This window comes from Juglans regia, chromosome 14 (genome assembly GCF_001411555.2).
Source record: "Juglans regia cultivar Chandler chromosome 14, Walnut 2.0, whole genome shotgun sequence".
NCBI classification, from domain to species: Eukaryota; Viridiplantae; Streptophyta; class Magnoliopsida; order Fagales; family Juglandaceae; genus Juglans; species Juglans regia.
In genome coordinates, this window is record NC_049914.1 from 23,078,044 (window position 1) to 23,098,946 (window position 20,903).

The 20,903-nt window shown below is 31.4% G+C and overlaps 1 protein-coding gene across 2 annotated transcripts; it reads left to right on the forward strand.

Moving 5' to 3' along the window:
* The first annotated feature begins 8,260 nt into the window (after positions 1-8,260).
* LOC109000656 lies at positions 8,261-10,222 on the forward strand. 2 transcript variants are annotated; one of them, XM_018977609.2, is made up of 4 exons: positions 8,261-8,617; positions 8,774-8,956; positions 9,102-9,320; positions 9,517-10,222. In XM_018977609.2, the coding sequence occupies exons 2-4, from the start codon at positions 8,777-8,779 to the stop codon at positions 9,826-9,828; spliced, it is 711 nt and encodes a 236-aa protein (XP_018833154.1). In that variant the 5' UTR covers positions 8,261-8,617; positions 8,774-8,776; the 3' UTR covers positions 9,829-10,222. The 2 variants fall into 2 exon arrangements, with proteins under 2 accessions (XP_018833154.1, XP_018833155.1); XM_018977610.2 differs by having other exon boundaries at positions 8,302-8,617; positions 9,107-9,320; positions 9,517-10,170.
* The last annotated feature ends 10,681 nt before the right edge of the window (positions 10,223-20,903 follow it).

Here is a 20,903-nt window from a genome sequence, read left to right on the forward strand (position 1 = left end):
GAGATTGCGTGCAGGTATATATACTTCTCTGTATTGCAGTGAAGAAAGGGACGTTAGAACTTTCTGAGAGACTTCCATTTTTTTCGTCCATTTTTTTTTTTTTTTTTTTATCCTCTCAAGTCTCACCAATCAAAAAAGAAGAAGACCCCTCAGAAAAAGGGTCGTTTTAATACTTTATTACCTTTTCGAAAGGAGAAACACAAAATTGGAAGGAAAAAAGGGAAAATGTATGTATATAGCATAAATTATTTAGAATTTGTCTGCTTTTTGTTTTTTCCTTAAAGGAAATAGCATGCATAAATAATTATTTAGTATATGAATAGAGAATGAATAATAATTCTATGAATTACCTTCAAATTGAAGCTTAGGAATGACAAAGCCTTGCACGTGTATATATCATTAACGTGTTATAATTTGAATTAAATTATGCTAAGTAGATGGTGTGTAATGTATAGATTTTTAAACAGTACTACTTGAATAGTGATTAAAGAAAAAAATATGCATTTATTTTCTTATATTTTACACACTAAACGCACAACTGATGTGAAAGAAAACATTTCACATTAGTGATTTTAAAATATGATTGATATTTTGATTATTGAATGAATTATATCATAAATAGTGTTTTAGCACACCGAATTATGTAACAAAACTCTAGTTCAACGACTAATAAAATCTTAATTGCGTGCATATTTCCAAAAGCTTTGCATGTAAATTTTCGCTCTAATAGCATATAATTTTAACAATAGTAATGCAAGATATAAGTTCAAATGTACAACAACCATTTTGTTAAAAAAGTGGGCTCCATAAAAATAAAAATAAAAATAAAAATAAAAAAAAGAGTGAGTTTTTCAAATTTTTATATAATAATTTTTTTTTTTTTTTTTTTAAGACTTGGACGAGATTTCATTTAGTACTCTAATAAATCATCTCTCTTTTAACAAACATGCTATTTTTTTGCTCCTAAAAATAGTGATGATAGCTTGAATATGACTTTTCTCCTTTTCCCCCAAAGAAGTATGACTAAGAAGCTTTTGGGTTAGTTGCCATTTGTAAAGAAAAATTCTACATAACTTCTTACTATTTATATATTTTTTAAAATTTTTATTATTTTTTCTTTTATTAAATATTTAATATATAAATAATAAATAAAAAAATTAAATTAGTTTACAAAAATTAAACTCAAAAAAAATTTAAAAATTTGAAAACAATATTATATACAGAGGTTGAGAAAATTGTGTAACATTACTTTCAAATAGGCTCTTATGCCTCTACTTGACGTTTTGGCTAAAATATGAATTGACAAAGAAGTAAATGGTTAATTAACAGCGAAGTAGAACTGTTTTTTTTTTTTTCTTTAAAAGAAAAATATAAGCACCATTAATTACAAGATTATGGTTCAAAAAAAGCCTTGTTGTGCAAATAAGAGTTTATCCCAAAAAGACTTGGAGAAAAAAAAAATAGAAGAATAATTTATATATAGATCATTCTATTTTTAAGTCAGTATAAATAACACCACTATCTGCATCATTAATATAACATTATTTGATTTATAATATTTAAATTTAAAAATTTTTATTACAAATTAAATTATGTTACATCATAACCATTTGTGAATAGAACATTATTATATCAGTTCAGAATAGTCCACTCTACTTATTGCACGTTTCTTTTGAGTTTTTTTTTTTTAATCACATTTTTTTAATATATTTAAATATTTTTAAAAAATAAAAAAAAATATACTAATACACTTAAAATTAATTTTTTAATCACTAAGTAAAAAAAAAAAATTCCGGACAATCAAGTAGAACGGTACACTTTGGGAGGTAAAGTAATTTTTTCCTTTTTATTATATTATAACTAATAATTGGGATGCTTTTAGTAATGACACAAGGCGGCTGGATTTGTAGGCATATCGAGTTGTTTAATACTTTCAATTCGGTAATAAAATTCCATATCATCGACCCAAATTATATTAAAAGTTACATCCTCTAAAACTTTAGAAAAATGGTTCCAACTTGTTTAATTAATTCTATATCTTATTTTTGCATTTTAATTAGGATAAATTCTGTGTGAATATTTAATTTTATAATTTCCCAATCGGTCAACTTATAGTTCAAATGATACTTCCTCTCTTTGTAATAATAAGGAGAATGAAATCATGGGTTATAATACTCACCACGGATAAAATGTTAAAATAGAGAAATGATATTTACAGTTATAAAATGTACAAGCGTTACATAATCTTTTTATAAAAAAAAATATATAATTTTTAATAATAAACTTTATTATTTTTTTAAAAAAATTATACGACGTTTAGGTAATCTACGATTATATCTAGCTGTAAAAACTATGGACGGACAAAATTAAGTCACAGGAGCCGTAACAAAGTGTAATGATTGTTTAATTTGGTCCTATCCGAAGGAAGAAATGAAGAAAATTAAGATCACGTGTAAACATACAAGTTGTGGAAGTATTGGGACACAAACACAGCTGTGAAAATGATTCTTATGGTGGGGCTGTTATGCCCTAGGAAACCACTTTTGCCCGCAATTAGCTGTCACTTTTATTTCTAATTAAAAGATGTCATGGTGGTTGGGCGGGGCCTGCTTGCCTTGCTCACAATAATTTCTACTCTCCTAGCCTTGCTTTATTATTCACTGTTGATGCATTGTTGATGCTTAGTATCTACTTACTTTATAATAAAGATTGTTTTGCAGTCTAACGTATTATATGAAATGATATCAATTTATAAAAAAATTTTAAAATTTTTTTACATATACAAAGCCTTTTTTAAATAGAATTATTATGTCGATGTGGTATTATCCATCTATCTTAAAACTTGTTATTTGAAAAAAAAAAGTTGATGTCATAAGTAATAAATAATAAAGAAATGATATTTACAGTTAAAGAGTGCGTAAGTTCTGCACACTTTTTTTAAAAAAAAATAAATAAATATAAGATTTATATGTAAAAATTAATTTTTTAATAACAAATCTTACTTTTTTTTAAAATGAATGATTGTATGTAACGTAATAATAGAGTGGGGATGCTGAAGTGCTAATTGGGATCACCTTTGGTGTGTTTTTTTGAGTCTTTGAAGGCTATCTCAAAAATCAAACGTAAAATATGGCCCATAAAGCTCCAAATTTCTTTTTCAGATTATGAGTCTCCGAAGTGGTGATTATTCATATGGAAACCCAAGCTTTTGGGCCCTTCAGTGGGCGTTGTTATTTCCATTTGGAGGCATGAAGGGGTCTGCGCGCCCTAGTAGATGGCGTTTTGGACTTGGTTTATATTATAAATCCGACTCGAACTCTGATTCTGATTTTGTTGGAGTTGAAATCTAAACTCCATTTTAGTCTTTTTTTTTTTTTTTTAAAAAGAATTTTTTGTCACCTTACAAATTTCAATTTTTTCAAAAAAATTAAAACTAGAACTAAATCATTCACAACTAATTTACTTCTATAATAATATCTAACTTATTTTTATACTAGACTTATTTTTTAGTGTCTACTTATATGTTATTATACTAATGTTTAACTTATTTCTAACTTAATTATATACTAGAATTTTTTCTAATATTTAATTATATGCTATTATACTTTAGTAAATTAGTATATGTCTAATTTATTTCTATACTTGATTATGCTTGGTAGTAATATTATGATGTTTACATATACTAAACTATCATTAGACTATTAGTCTATTTATACTATAGTATAAATATATTATTTTATAATAACTAGCTCATACTAGTATATTATTGAATTTAACTATATAAGTTTTAGTTATATAACTATATAAATATATAGATAAATACACACTTTTATAACATATGTACAATATTGATATTGGATTCAGAGTTGGAGTCGGATTTAAAGTTGGAGTTGGAGTTAGAGGGCAAAGTCGGAGTTGGAGTCGGTCCAGTGACACCTCCGACTCCACCTCCAAATGAAAAAAAAAAAAAAATCAACTCCGACTCCGTTTTGTCAAAGTCAGAGCGGAGTTAGATTCGAAGTTGAATTTTTGTTTAGTCCTAATAGGAATCTCTAATCTCAAAATTAATTTACACTAGCCCATGTTGCCAGCTTTATTTGAATTTGTCGATATTATGAATAAGGCCTCGTCAGATGGTCTCAACTCATTTCATCTCATCTACTCTCATCTAAATATCTAAATACCATTCAAATACAAATACTTTTCAATTTTCAAAATTTTTATCTAGTCATTACCTAATTATTATGATTTTTTCAAACTTCCAAACAAAACACAAAAAACAATCCAATATTTTCAAATCTTAAAACAAAAATTATATTCTAAAAATATTTTGACTTTATGATATTTTTATTGAACTTCTTCACTATCATTTATCAAAATCACAAAAAATATTTTAATTTAAACCATTTAACTGTTATTCACAAACTATCTCACTATTATTAACATATTTCTTATCTCATTTCATCTCATGATATATGTAACCAAACGAGGCCTAACCCTCATCGATTGACACTTTTTTTCTAGGATTTTTATATAGGAGAATTTCAATTTATAATTCTTTTAAAACTATTTTATAATATTTTTATATTTATAATAGTTTTATAAAATTAAAATTATTTTTAATGAAGCAGCATGATTGCAATGGTTGCACAGTGATTAAATACTCAAATAATGTATATATAGAACAATGGCCACATATATATATATATATATATATATATATTTATATGGTTCCCATTTGGCCATTTGATCAGTAGAAAGGATGTGCATGGAAAATAATTAAGGCAGCTTTTAACCCCGGCCAGTAGGCATGCAGTATTGATCATTCACAAATTATCATGAAATCGATGACGAGACGACGCTAGATGATGATGATCTGTTGCGTTAATAATTAATGTGTATTAATGAATGACAACAAGATATTAATTATGCATGCGTACTTTTCCATGTATTATACAAGCATTATGCATGCATGCATTAATATATCACTTTTTACATTTATTTTAGCTTTATTAGATCTTGTTAATTTGGTGCATATATATGGTACGTGCATGGAATATTGAGCTGTACAATATATATACATATAATATTATAAATTATATATTTCATACATATTTTGTCTAATAAAAGTGGTTAATTAGTTGAACGACCGATCGATGATCTCACAATCTAAAATGCATGATCAGATCAAGATTTCAGCTACGGGGGCAAAACTAGAAGTTAGAGTGCTTAGTTGTAATTGATATATGTTATTCATTAATGGTGATGATTGGTCATATTAATTTCCATTTATGCTTATGAAACCATCAAAATTTCTCAGATGGAAGAGAAATAATCATATATAAAGTGATTATTTTGCATTTAATGTTGTATAAAAGGTCTAAATGGATAGTATAATAAATGTTGTCAGACCCATTTTTTAACAAAAATGTTTAATACAAAAATAATTATAATAACTACGTTTAAAATGGACATGACACTACAAGAAATATGTCCTTTACCGGCCATTCATAAATCACTGCAAAAAAAATCGCTGCCAATTGAACATTATTGATAGCGATTTTCAACTCGCCGCATGTTTTAATACGAAACAATCCAAGACTTCAGTTAATTTGTTAATTACGACGATTGTGAATGTTTTAGCAACGAATTTGTGCCGCAAAATGTTTTAACTTGTTGCGACAAAAAAATTTATGCCGGGATTGATTCTGGGGCGGCAAAAGATGAAAATAAATAAATTTCCCCCCAAACATTTTCGCCCCACGGCTTGTTCTTCTCCACTTCGATGAAACCCAAGAAATACGAAAACCCACTTGCCAAACACCAAACGACGCTTCTACCTCCTACTTATGCCAATGGTCACTCTTGTTTGTGACGGACGGAACGCCACTTGAAGGCCTCACTGCCGAAACTCCTCCATTCACCTTCGGAGTCCCATTTTCCTAGTGCCCTTCTCTAGCTCCCCTATACTTTGATGTTCCTCCATGGACAGCTCACTCGCAACTTAAAGTTCCTCCTACCCCAGTTTACATGCTAATTTCTGACTTCCCCGATGGTATTGCTTCAATATTTCGAGTCGTTTCCTGCCCCTTGAATTAGATTGGGAAATAGTGCCTCCATATTTGGCTGGGAACTAAGTTTTTGGGCATCTATTTTGCGAACGACCGAGGCTGATTTTTAGGAAAAAAATTCCCTTTCAAGTATATTTTTGGGGTCTAATTTTTCTATCAGATAAACCTTTCCAAATTTCTTGCAGTGCTTCATAGGTTTTTTGTTTGTTTCTTCAATAATTGTTTGTCACTGTCAATCTGATTCCCATGTTCTTCCTTGAGGTTTAATTTTTGTATATCTGCCTTATGCGTACATGGTGGTCTAAGCTGTGGATATTACTATAATGCAGCGATTCGTGGGTGATATTCTTGCAAAAACAGAGCCTTTTCAGTTGCAGCGTTTATGGCCCTTCACAAGTAGCTTCTAATATGTAATTACAAGATTTCTGTGAATAATGTTACGTTGTTTGAATGTGAATTTCTTAGAGTTTTGTGAGAATTATTTTTCTGATCATGAGTTATTGTACGTTAACTCTTTCTTTCGTATCCATAAAGAATAAATGCCTTTTTCGAAAATCCATTAGATTTTCTGTTTTTGATATATACAAATACTTAGATCCATCCCTCTCAGTTCTGTATGATATATTGATCATCTATAACTATCAGAAATAGAAATAATACCTTGTGAACAATCAAAGTAGATCAGAAAACATACAAGTGTGGAACTTTTCTTGCAGAAAGTAATATTGACATTGATTCGTGATGAACGTTATGAAGATCCTTCACTTCTAGTTAAGGCCGCAGTTAGGGAAGATTGATTTAGATATTTGGCTGAATTTCATTGTTTTTCTTCCAATTCTTCTTTTTGTTTGCATGCATGCATTCTACCCATTAGACTATACTAGCTAAAATATTCAAAAGTTAATTAATTAGGTTTAGAACTAGCTACTAGATCTTTGTGCTCAACATGATTACTTAATGCAAGCTGTTTAATTGATAATTGGTGTAAAGAAGTAGAAGTTCCTAGTTAAATAAGATGAAACAGTTCGTATGAATATTGGTAGTGCAATAATATAATAAATAACTAACTTCGACAAGCTGGCTAGGAAATGAATTGTCCAACTTGATCATGTTGACTTTCATTTTAAGCTGAATTTGAGATCAATTTTAAGTGATAGGATCATTCAACTTATATTATTACTACCCATATATTTATCTATATTTCTCTTATTTCTCTCATTCGTCAAATTATAATGTTTTTTTTTATTATTATAAAATAGATCTTATCAAATTAAGCCGTGCCAATTATTAAAGTTATTTGTCTATAATTTCTTTTGTAAATTTAGCATTTTTCTCATTTGTTGCTACACCTGTAGATTTTTTAAATAATATCAAATATTCAATAAATATCATATAACTCAATTTATATTTCTAATATCTCTTTTCCACCTAAAATACTTATGTTCGGAGTAGGAGATCACGTTTTCTACCAAAGAAAATAGTTAAAATAGTCCAAAAAGCTAATCAATGATCAGTGGATCGCATGGTACTGTTTTCTATTTCTACCTAATTTATAGGTCTAATTAAACAGCCGCGCGCTTTGATTAGAAAATTAAGGCCGGATTTGAATGTTAAATTGAGTTGAAATTTGAATAAAATATTATTATTATTTTAAAATTTGAAAAAGTTGAATTGTTTATTATATTTTGTATTGAAATTTAAAAAAATTATAATGATTAGTTAAAATGAGTTGAGAGATGAGTGGATATGGGTTTGAGATCCAAATTGACCATAATATATATACATATATATAAAAATTAAATTAGGAAATCCAGGTCGCATGCATGTGAAACTTTCTAACCTATATACTTATAATGATCAAAATCCATATTATATCATCGTGGTCTTTGTAATAATTCTAAGGATTGCAAATCTGAGAATTAAGGTCATATTTATATTTAGCTGATCTCCCACGTACGTACGTATGTAGTACCCATGAATGACCTTTTATTCTGAATTACGGAATATTATATGAAAAATTTTATTTTTATTTTTAATTTTTTACCAAATGTGTGTAGGATTATTGAGTATAAGAATTCGTAATATACATAACATCAGAGGGGACGTGTGGAACGCAACCAATGAGCTATTGCCACGTGAAAGTACGTAAGCTGCTAGCTATAGCTAGGCGTGGACGTTGTTTTTCATAGAAGTTAGGCTTCCCCGCCCGAACGCAACTTTGTTCGTTTCGAAGAGACGCAAGGGGAGCTAGCTAAGCTACAAGAACCAAAAATACTGAAGCGTAACCCCCAAACAGTCCACGCCCATCCTCCTCCCACTACATATCCTACGATCCAAAATCCACCTAACCTAACATTTCCTGATCTGAACCGTCACAGTTCCAAGTTTTTGATCTTTTCTTTTTCATTTTTGTCTCTCTGCTTGTCCTTTTGTCGATCCATTGTTTTGTTGATGAATCTTATGTAGCGCTCTCTCTCTCTCTCTCTCTCTGTGTTTGTGTAGCTGTGTGCGGATTTGCCTAGTAATATTCAACCGGCCTGACAGAGGTAATGAATATCAATGCAAACATATATCACGCTTTATTAATCTATGAGAATGTTCAACAATATATATATATATATATATATATATATTTCATTTTCAATTGGCTTATATAGGAGTATTTGATGCTCAAATCTTTTTGGGTTCAAAAATAATATCAGGCAATGACATTGGTACCAAGCTGGCTTGAATCGTTATTATCTACGGATTTCTTCTCCGTTTGCTCCAACCACAAAAATGCCTCTCGCAGCGAGTGCAACATGTTCTGCCTTGATTGCCATAATCACGATGCTTTCTGCTTCTACTGCCGATCAACACGCCACAGAGATCACCTTGTTATCCAAGTGGGTTCTGTAATTTCTTTGGCGATTTATGATAATTAATTCAGCAGTACTCATCCAATCCTTACAATATATATATATATATATATATATATATATATAATGATTGATTTCATATTGTATTTGTTATGTTATTTGATTTTCTAAGATTAGGAGATCATCGTATCATGATGTTGTTCGGGTGGCGGAGATTGAGAAGGTTTTGGATATAACTGGAGTTCAGACATATGTGATAAACAGTGCCAGAGTTCTCTTCCTCAATGAGAGACCTCAGCCTAAGATTACCGGTAAAGGAAGCTCTCATTTGTGCGAAGTATGTAAAAGAAGTCTGTTGGATCCCTTTCGCTTTTGTTCATTGGGATGTAAGGTTCGGTTCCATAATTAGTTAATTAAACATGAACTAGATGATCATCAGCTAGCTCCCTCACATTCCATAGCCTATTTTTATCAATTTACTTATCATTGATGATCTTGTCAATCATGTCAATTATGGCCGGTTTCGATCTTCCATGCAATTTTCCAATCTTAATTAATTGTTTTTTGGTTGTTGCTTAAAATAATAGCTTGTAGGAATAAAAAAGAAGGGGGATTCGAGCTTCAACTTAAGCATGAACAATGATCATGAAATCAAGGGAAGTGGAGAAAGAATGCCAAGAAGATTCTTCCCAGTAAAGGAAGATGATGATGAAGAACATGATGAATTGCGTGAAGGCCGGCGTATGATCCAATTACAAGATATGATTAGATACCGAAGCAGCATGTCTCATCCTGCTGATCATCATCATCAACACGAAAATCTTCCAACTATATCCAACGTCGTCGTCTCAAGAAGAAGAAGAAAGGGCATCCCTAGAAGGGCACCTCTAGGGCCCTAGCTAGCTAACCATGATCCTTTCTGTACAAGTTGCACATGTACATGATCCAGCTAGCAGCTGGCTCATGATCTTAATTCACAAGCCCCGACCATCTCGTGGGTTTACCGTCCTAAATCAAAAGGGTAAGCTGTCCTAATGAGGGTTTTAAAAACCCAAAAAGGTTAGGTTTAGGTTACTTTCAGGGGGATGGGATGGATGGGCTGGCATTTGGAATTATATATAAGCAATATATTTCTTTCTCGGCCCCCACTAATTAATTAATATATATTTGAAACATATATGCAAGAGGCCATGTAAATCATGTTATCTACAGTACTGTACACCCACATGCATGAACGGTTTCTTTTTTCTTTTTATATATATATAAACTGGAGACAACAGCTCACGATGATCATGATCAGCTAGCTAGGCACTCTTTTTATATGTGTGTGTATATATATATATATATATTTTTTTTTCTGGTGAATTAAAGGGCATATAAAAGTAAAGTCTATATATCCTTATATTTGGCAAAAGTTGTGGACCTTCATTTCTTTGATAATACACTCATTTCTTTAATGGCCATGGCATAATCAAAATGTATATATATACACATATACATATATATATATATGTGTATCAAAGTCATTGATGCCAATCTACTTGTACATTGGCTCTGATTGAATTTAGCATCTCTTAAATAAAATAGAACAGATGCATTGATGTCTTTTCTAGTTAAAGGTTTGACAGCAATTTGAACAGAACCAATATATATGCAAGTATTTGTAACCCTTTTTCAAAAAATCTTGAATATGATCTTTTGAGAATAGGTAACATTTTTCATGAGATTTTGAAAGAGCATAAGTTTGTTCAATCGTTCTAACATTAAAAGCAATATTAAAAATAGTTTGAACCCAGGAGGTTCGGTAAATAGAATTTAAATCAATTTTGGAATCTTTCAAGATTTCAAAGTAGGTGACATAGCCTCTTTGAAAGAGCAATCTTCTTCATTAACTATGTCAGGTGGCATAGTCGAACTGGAGCTAATGATTGAATTAGATCTAAACATTTTATCCATTTTGTTGTTAAACAACACCGACCTTCGCATTTCAGAATCCTGCAAATACCATCCTTATCATGACCCGACAACCTAACTGCCTTAAACGCTCTCCGACAAACGGGTCTTACTAAGATACTAGACGGATAATAAAGAGATAAATCAGACAATATAAGAACTCAAGATGAAAGTTATGAATCAATAAAATAAATAGAATGAAGAGAAGTAATAACAACAGAACATAATATTATAATTGTGAATTGAACTGCATTATATATGCACTATATATTGAACTGCATTATTGTTCCTGGAACTTAACGATGGATTTTTGTAGCTCCTGATGATGATCATAAACTAATTAAATTAATGCGCCAATATCTCTAATATATAATTTCTTTTGTAAGTAAAAGCTTTTCTAATATAAAAAAATTAAGGACGTACGACGACGTTAAATATATATCCAGATAGACAATGATTTACGCCTAATTACCAGGAAAATAAAAAATCATGATAACTAATAATTAAGGAAGAAAGAGCGTGCTGGCAGTGCATTCTTTCAAGAAAAAAGGATATGATCTGGAAGAAAACATTCTTTGCCAGTTGTACTACTGATCATGTCATCATGATATCATCATTCCGCTAGCTTTTCTGCAAATTAGCAGTGTTAAAAGTTCGTTTAGTTCTTCAAATACTCTCAATTCATCTCAATTTATTATTATAATTTTTTTAAATCTCAACATAAAATATAATAAAAAATTTAATTTTTTCAAATCTCAAAATAATAATAATATTAAAAAATAATATTATAACAATATTTTATCATCTCAACTCAACTCAACTCAACTCACTTCAACATCCAAACACAATCTAAATCAGTTCCAAACAGCTAGTCGTACGCGGTTGTGCTTTAGAGCACTGATACGGTCTCGAATTCGAAACTTAAAATTTGTCTTGAATAGTATAATATTTTTTCATATCTTTTTATGTATTTTTTTAATCATTATAAATATTTTTTTAAAAAAATAAAAAATTCATAATATTATAAAAAAATATTTTTTTAATCATTCGATAAAAAAAAAAAATTTCCATTCGGATAAATTTTGAGTCCTGAATTCGAGATCCAAAGTATTTTTCTTGTGCTTAATTATATATAAATCGAATGAAAAATACTTTGGCTCCCAAATTTGGGATCTAAAAAATATTCTGAATGAGACCTTTTTTTTATCAAATGATTTAAAAAATATTTTAAAATGATTTTATAAATTTTTTATTTTTTTTAAAAAATATTTACGATGATTAAAAAAATATATAAAAAAAAATGTTCTATTCGATATATTTTTTAATCTCAAATTTGATATCCATAGCCGCACTCAAGTTGAATTGTGAATTAATTGTATATACGTGTTACGCTGTTTAATATAATTTATAAAAATATTACGTCAGAGCTGATCCTCAAATCATGAGACCTCTCAGTCGCGCAAATTTCGCTAGACATGTATGAGACATCTCGATTGAGTGAACATGACGTTTAAACTAACAATCTGAACTAAACCTACCTAATATTTAAGCAGCCTTATCAAGATCCATGACTGACTATTACAGATGTTAATTTTGGCATTATATTAGAAATCTTTTTTTTTTTTTCTTTGAGATATTGATCATCAGCCTTCAATCCAAACAATTTTCTCGATCGATCTCTTTATGGACTATCAAGCCATCGATCTTTTGATTATTATGCTCTCGCTTGATCGGATCTTCAGTGAGTACTCGTTCTTTGGCTGCATGGTGCTGGGCCGTGTATGACACAATTTATAGAATATTCAAAAATTATAATAAACTCTCCTCCAGGCTGGCACCTTACCAATAATAAATATTTTATTGACAAAAATTTATATAAAAGTAAACTCTCAAATTGATATGACTTATTATATATATATAATCTAATGTACTATAAGAAACTATATCTGTTTGTGAACTTTTCTTGTGTAAAATCTCTTTTTAATTAACCTATCACTTCTCTTCTAAATAATGTTAATTTCCTCGTCCAATACTCGAATTTATCTGAACAAGTAACTTTTTGTAGAAGGATCATTGTCTCTTATTCAATCTAGAATAATATAAAACTTTACCATTATTTATAAAGTACTGAATTTGGCCAACATGCACTAGTACAAAACCTTACACTCTTTCTCTAGCTTTCTTTTATCAATTAAGTGCATTTCATTTTTCTTATGTCTATATCCTCGATCCCCCATTAATTTAATCTTTTATCAAGTGTTTATTTAATTCCCATCACTGTGTAATTGAAAGAGGAGTTATAAGTGAATTGCAGACTTAATTTGTTTTTATGTATTTAATATACAGAGTACTATTGTTGTTGAAGAAAAATATATTCCTGTTTTGCCCTTTTTCTCTTGGAGGTTAGCCATTCTAGTTTCCCTCTACCTTTGATCTCCTCTCAAAACCCTAATCGCCACGACAAGAAGATCCATCTTCTCCTTTGCTGATTCATCTATTGAAATGGACCTCTCTATTCCTAAGGAAGATGCCATGGATAGGGGTTGGGATGACAATTTTTGGCAAAATATCGTCTATAAAAGGTATCCTAGCCATTGCATTCACTGTAAACTACAAGGGCATATTCTGCTAGATTGTAGAAAGATGGCTATCAAAAACCATAAATTTGACTTAGGTGGCACTAAACAAGTTTCCGTTGCCACCAAGAAAAATGGGTTCCTAAGAACCTTGAAGAAAATGTTATGGTTTCTCAGGAAAATACTTCCTTACCTGCTAATATCCATGTCTCGGGTCCTAACAAAACTAGTAAGGAGGCTGACCCAGAGTTGGGGGTTGTGCATCCCCTTGTTCCCTTAAATGGTAAGGAGCAAACCCAACTTCTGAGGTTGAGCAACCATCTGTTAGTACTCACCCTATACCAGAGTCTGAAGCTATATGTGCCTCTCCTAAAAGTTCACAATCTTGTTGAGACTAATAAGCATTAGGCCGTTTATGGATTTGATCCCGTTGATCCTATGTTGGACGAGATCTTGCCTTTAAATTATTTCTCTATTATTGCTAATGATTTGAATTTAGACTCCTCCATCGCTTTACCTGAGGAATAAAAGCATTTATCGAAAGCAACCCATTGAGATTATGAAATTGTTACAAGTACTACCAAGAACGAAGGTAATTATAGAGTTACGCGTGTAACTGGTGTAATTCTTAACACCAAAACATAGATCATATGTTGATGAATTATTTTATGGTTTAGAATGTTTGTGGTGTTGCAAACAAAGGTACCATACGCCACTTGAAACATTTGATTGAGTACTAAAATCTTCTTTTAATTGTTCTCTTCAAACCTATGATTCCTGTTTCCAAAGTTGACAACATTGGAAGAACCCTGGATTTACCCCAAATTATTTCCAATGAGGATAATTGTAGTAAAGTTTGGATTTCTGCAAAGAATGATTTAAACATATATTTTATTTTATCTTCATAACAGCATTTTACTTTCTCTGTTAATTGGAACGGTATCACTACTATTGTTTCTGTTGTATATGCTAAATGCAATCTCATCTTTAGGAAGTCTTTACGGGGTTCTCTTTCATATTTGAGACCTACGAATATGCCTTGGTTATTATGGGTGATTTCAACATTATTAAATCGGATGAGGAGAAAATAGAAGGTCCACCTTCCACCCCCTTCTTCCTTTAGTAAAGTTGATTTTGTCGATTTCATTGATAGCAACTATCTCTATGATCTCCATTTTTCGGGTTCTAAATTCACTTGGTCTTGTTATCCAGAAGGTATATACATTTGGGAAAGACTTAACTGTAGGAATGGGCAGCAAGGCCCCGCACCCCACTACCCTCCACCATCCCCGCCCCACCCCCGCATGGGCGGGGCAGGGCTCTGGGCTGCAGATGCGGGGGGTGGGTGGCCTCACCCGCATTTGAAGCTTCTAACAGAGGCAAGGTTTGGAGGGGGCCCAGACCCGCTTATATATATATATATATATATATAATATGTAAATAATTATATATGTATTTATATAAAAAAAAAAAAACCCAAGCACAAAATGACGTCGTTTCATTCCTAGGTTTTTTTTTTAACTTAATAACATATGACCAAACGACGCCATTTTGTTTGGTTATATGTTAAGAGCCCCTCCCCCACGACTCCCCCCTTGACCCTTTTTGTGAAAAATCTCTCTCTCTCTCTCTCTCTCTCTCTCTCTCCATAGCCGTCCAACGTTGCGGTCGTACGCACTTTGCCATCGTCGTCGCCGTCCGTCTGCATCTTCATCGTCGAAGGTGAGATTCCAATCTAAATCCTAATAGCTCTCCAATTATATTTATTTTATTTTTTATTGAGTTATGGAATGGTGATTGGAAGAAGGATGAGATTTAATCGGAGTTGAAGAATGAGATTGTGTTTGTGAATTGTGTGTTGTGGAGACTCGATTGTGCATGTGTTTTGATCATTGATGTGTGTTAATTTTTGTGTGTGAATTTGTGATAGTGATTTTTTGGGTTTCAAAATTTGGATTAGAACCCTAAATTAGTTTAGGCTTCCAATCTGAAACCCTAAATTAATCTTTGAAACCCTAATCCGAATTTCGAAACCATAAATTAATTTAGGAATTTCAATCTTTAACATCCTTAAATTAATTTAGGGTTTCAATCCAAATTTTGATTTGTTTTTTTTTTTTTTTCCTCACTCTGCTTGTATCATTCCTCATCATAGATAACATGTTTTGAAAATACTTCATCATCATATATGTCAAGCTGGGGAAATTGGGAATGGGATATAAGTTGCATTCAAGTGTGTTCAGAATTGACATTGTTTATTGATCAGTTAAGGAAGTCAGGCCTTGCAGAAATCATATCGAAATTTTTTTTAAAAACAAATGTGAGGTAAAGAGAGATTAGAAAGAAACTAGCGCAGGGTTGAGGTCAGGAAACTCGTAATGGGAGATAGGTCCTCAGAAATGATTTAAAAAGCGATTCCAACTAGTAACCAGAGTACAATGAATTAGACAAGAATCAAAGGCAAATATTAGAAAATAAATAGGCAGAGGACGAAGAGAAACATTGCAACTCATAAAAAAAGATATTGAGGAATTGTCAATACATAAAATCATAATTATTGACCTAGGCCTTTAGATAGCTGGATTTGGTAATCATTGATTTCAATGTTTCATTTCAGTATTTTGACTTATTTTATTTATATTCATTTCATTGGTATTAATTTTAAATTTAATTGTTTTAGCCATACATGATACGACGTCTACCTCTACTCCAGTATGACTTTATCATATTGTACCCTGACCCACCATTGTTATTTGCCATAGGTTTGTACAATTTGTATTGTCCCTTAATTTTTTTTTGAATTTATATAATTTTTGGTATCTAAATGTTTTATAATCTTATTGTCATATGCGCACCTCAAGCCTCAATCCTAATTCCAAGCCGAAATTCAAAAGATATATTCTCAATGTCTTGATCCACATCTCATCTTGGTTAGTCAGATTTTAATTTGTAAGTTTTTAATTTGTTTCTTATTTATAATTCTAATTTATCTTCCTATTCAATTGTTAATGTTTCAGATTTTATGATCTCACGACTCATAGCAAGTAGCACTAAATTCTATTTCTATCCTAGGCCACCTGCACCAAATGTCGAAGTCAAAGTTCTCCATTGTTACTTTTATCATTTATGTTCAATTGACAATTGTATTTAGGTTTACATATTCAATTTTTTGTAATATTGATACAATCACAATGTCTCTTTTATGTTTGTAATTTTGTAATTTTTTTTCTTAATTTGTATTATTCTAATAGTTTAGTTATTATAGTTTTATTATAAATTTTATTATTGTAAATTGTAATAGCTTAGGAGTTAGGACTCAGGGATATTGGACTATTAGAAGTACTTCTTTAATTTTTTTTTCTCTTAATTTGTATTTTTTTATTTTAAATTCAATTTATTGCTATTTAAAAAATTTAAAATTATACATTTTTTTTTATTGCTGGCCCCAAAATGGCCCAGAAACAACTTCTGGGCCCATGGCCCATTTTTTTTTTTGGGGAACGTATAGGGTTTCCACCTCGCACTACAGTACACAAACAGGGTACCCCGCCCCTACACCACGGGGTCGGGTGCAGGGTGGAAAAATCTCACCTTTGTCCCATGCAAGGCGGGGGGCAGGGAGGGGGTGGTGCGGGTAGCTCCCCTACTTGACTGTGCTCTTGTTAGCCAATCCTAGTTCTCTAATTTTCCTCATGTTGCACTCACTCAACTAGAAAAGAAAAAAAAAATCATTTTAATCTCTACCCTCTTTTGTTCAAAGATAAAAATTTCCTTAAATTGGATTTTTCTTTTAAATTTCAAAGAATGAAGACCAAACATCCAAAGTTTTTAGATTTTGTTTACTCTATTTGAAACCAACCTTGTCATATTTTTGGAATGCATAAAATAGTTTTCAAAATGAAACGTCTTAAAAGTGCTTTGAAAGATTGAACTTTTTCAGTTTTGAGAAATCTTTTTCAAGACCTTGCTTCCTTGAGAGACAATATTCAACTTGTTGAAATTAATTTACAACAATTTAATCTTAATTCTAATCTTCTTGCTCTTCAGAAACTAGAAAAATGTTATGATGACAAACTTGTCCAAAAGGAAATGTTTTTAAAACAAAAATCTAGAATTCACTAGTTGTTAGAGGGTGACAAAAACACTAAATTCTTCCATTAGATGACTGCCCATAAAAGGAGGAAAGCTAACATTACTTCTCTCACATTCCCTGATGGAACATCTACTTCTAATCACCATATCATACATATTGTTATTGTCAACTTTTTTCATAATCAATTGAAAACTGAACCTATTTATCCGACTACCCCATTACTTAGATATATTCCCAAGCTGGTTACTGATGAGTATAACTTTTTATTTCATAATCCTCAAACTCTTGAAGAAGTTAAACATGTAGTTTGGAGCATCCATGTGGACTCAGCTTTTGACCTTGATGGCTACCTCTTCTTTCTACATTTCCTATTGACCCTATTTGTAATGATATTCTGGAGGCTGTTGTGCATTTTTTCCATGGGGGGTCTTTTCCCCATCTTATAAGCAAACTCTCATCTAGAGCTGAGCAAAAATTTGAAAATCTGACTTCAAATCCAACTTTGCTCTAATTTTGCTCTGACTCTGCTCCGACTCCTAAAAATCGGAGTTGGAGTCGGATTTCTTGTTTAATTTTTCAATCAGAGTCGGCAGTGTCACTGGATTGACTCTGACTCCAATCCAAATCCGAATTTATGTTCTAACTTTGCCATTCGACTCTGAATCCGACTCCGATATTGTACATATATTATACAAATATGTATTCATCTATATATTTATCATATATGCTAGCATAATTATATAGTTATATAATTACAACTTATATAGTTAAATTCAATAATATGCTAGTATGAACTAATTATTATAAAATAATATACTTATACTATAATATAAATAGACTAATGATAGTTTAGTATATGTAAACGTTATAGTATTACTACCATACATAATCAAGTATAGAAATAAGCTAGACACTGGTATTTAAATAAGCCTAGTATAATAAGTTAATAATACATCATGCTAATTTACTAAAATATAATAACATATAATTAGACACTAGAAAGTCTAGTATATAATTGAGTTAGAAATAAGTTAGAAATTAGTATAATAACATATAAGTAGATACTCTAGTATAAGTCTTGTATAGAAATAAATTAGACACTAGTATAGAAATAACTAATAAGTCTAGTATAATAAATTAATAACACATAATATCAATTTACTAAAGTATAATAACATGTAATTATATACTATAAATAAGTCTAGTATAGAAATAAATTATAAATAAGTTAGACACTAAGTACAATATAATTGCATTTAATACTTTAATATAATAATATATAAAGTCGGATCGGAGCCCACACAAGTCGAGGTTGGAGTCGAAGTTTAGATTTGAACTCCGAAAAAGTCGGAGTCGGATTTAGGGGAATCTGACTATGACTATGTCGGTCCCCTACTCTTCTCACATTAATTCCCAAAATTGATAGACCTTCCACTCTCTATAAGTTCAGGCCCATCAGCTTATGGTAAATCTCTTGTAAAGTTGTCTCCAAAATCCTAGCTTCTCGTCTCGCTACTATTATGCCTAAGCTTATCTCTGGGCATCAAGGTGCTTTTGTTGAAAGTAGGATTATCTTTGAAAATATTAATCTAGCTTAAGATATGACTCATAACTTGGCTAAGAAAATTCGTGGTAATAATGTTATGCTTAAAGTTGATTTGGCTAAAACTCTTGATAGAGTCAATTGGGCTTATTATTCTCGTGTTCTATCCACTTTTGGGTTTAGTGCAATTGTGGTCTCCATTTTCAAGCCCGTTTCTCAAAGTCTACGTTTTCCATATGCCTTAATGGCACATGTACCAACTATTTCACCGCTATCACATATCTTAGATAAGGGGATTCTTTATCTCCGTATCTTTTTGTTCTTAGTGAAGAACCTTTAAGTAGAGGCATCCATAAGCTTATAGTTGATGGTCATATCACTCCTTATATTGTACCTCGTGGGTACAACTCTATAACTCACATCCATGTTGTTGATGATCTCTTGGTCTGCACCAATGGTTCTAAGAAAAGTCTTCAAGCTCGTTTGACCATCATCACTCATTGTGAAAATGTCTCAGGGCAAAAAAAGCAATCTCTAAAAGTGCGTTTATTCTATATAAGAATGTTCCTAGAAAAGGTTTTAATTTTCATTTCATTCTGGCCAGAATTTACCTTGCCAGAACAGTAACCTGCACGATGTAGGTTATTGTTTCGTCCCAAGTCAAATTCTGTCGTTCTGGTCCAAAATATACTTTAATGGCATTTTTGTAAATAACTTGAAAACTTAGGGTAAAATGGTAATTTCTTCCTATTTGAGTTCTCACATTCTCCTCTCTTCCCTGCGAAATCAAATCTAGAATAGGCATTTCAGTCTATCAGCACTATCTTTTTCTTTTTTTTGTTCTGGTCTATGAATTCGTAGCCTTCTCTCTGCCAGTATTTTGCTAGCCCTAAAAGCAAATACTCTCATTCCTACATAAAGCTCCTCTCTTTGCCACACTACTCTTCTCAACTGCATTATTCTCACTCTCCCTTTTATATTCACTAAATATCTATAAATATACTATTTCTCATTTTGGGTTGTAAAAATTCATGAAGAAAATGCTCATCCTTGCAAGCTATTATGTTTGACTATCCTCTGGATAGTCTGTTCCATACTCTTATTTCATGAGCTTTTCTCGGGTTCTCATATAACTTATCCATTGCTCTAATATATATATATATATATATATAAATGATTCATATAAAATTTATCTCGAAAAGATACACCAAAATGTACTGGTATCGAAATATTTTGTTCTAGTACCTCAACCGGAACGAGATTCAAAACGCTACTAGCACCATAAAGAATATCTTAAAATCACCACGGGGTGCAATGAGGGTAAGTTTCCCATTATTTATCTTGGTGCAACCCTCTCCTTTGGTAAGCTCCCCATCTCTGCTTTTGACTGAATTTTAAACAAAATTAGGAAGAAAATGATTGGATAGAAAGGCCAATTATTATCCACGAGAGGAAAGCTCACTCTGATAGAATCTGTCCTTACCTCCATTCCTATCCATATCCTCTATGTTCTCAATCCACCCAGAAAAATGTCATTGATTCCATTCGTAAAGCGTTTTCTACTTTCTTCTGGGGGAAGGCTGATGGTCATACCAAAAGAAGTTGTATGTCCTGGCACTGTATTACCTGTCCTATTCTTGAATGAGGCCTTGATATTCGAAACTTACATGATGTCCTCCAAGCCCTTCATTGTAAGTTAGCTTGACGTTTTCTCTCTTCTACTTTTCCTTGAGCTATCTTTCTTCACTATAAACACATGAGAAATGCCCTACCCTTCACTTGACACTATCAAGGCTATGCATTACCATT

What these genes read in the sequence shown, in the direction of transcription:
- LOC109000656 (XM_018977609.2), top strand. Translation starts at nt 8,777, where the DNA reads ATGACATTGGTACCAAGCTGGCTTGAATCGTTATTATCTACGGATTTC. An exon ending in GAGATCACCTTGTTATCCAA is followed by an intron (nt 8,957 to 9,101) that starts GTGGGTTCTGTA and finishes TGATTTTCTAAG; the next exon opens with ATTAGGAGATCATCGTATCA. An exon ending in TTTGTTCATTGGGATGTAAG is followed by an intron (nt 9,321 to 9,516) that starts GTTCGGTTCCAT and finishes TTAAAATAATAG; the next exon opens with CTTGTAGGAATAAAAAAGAA.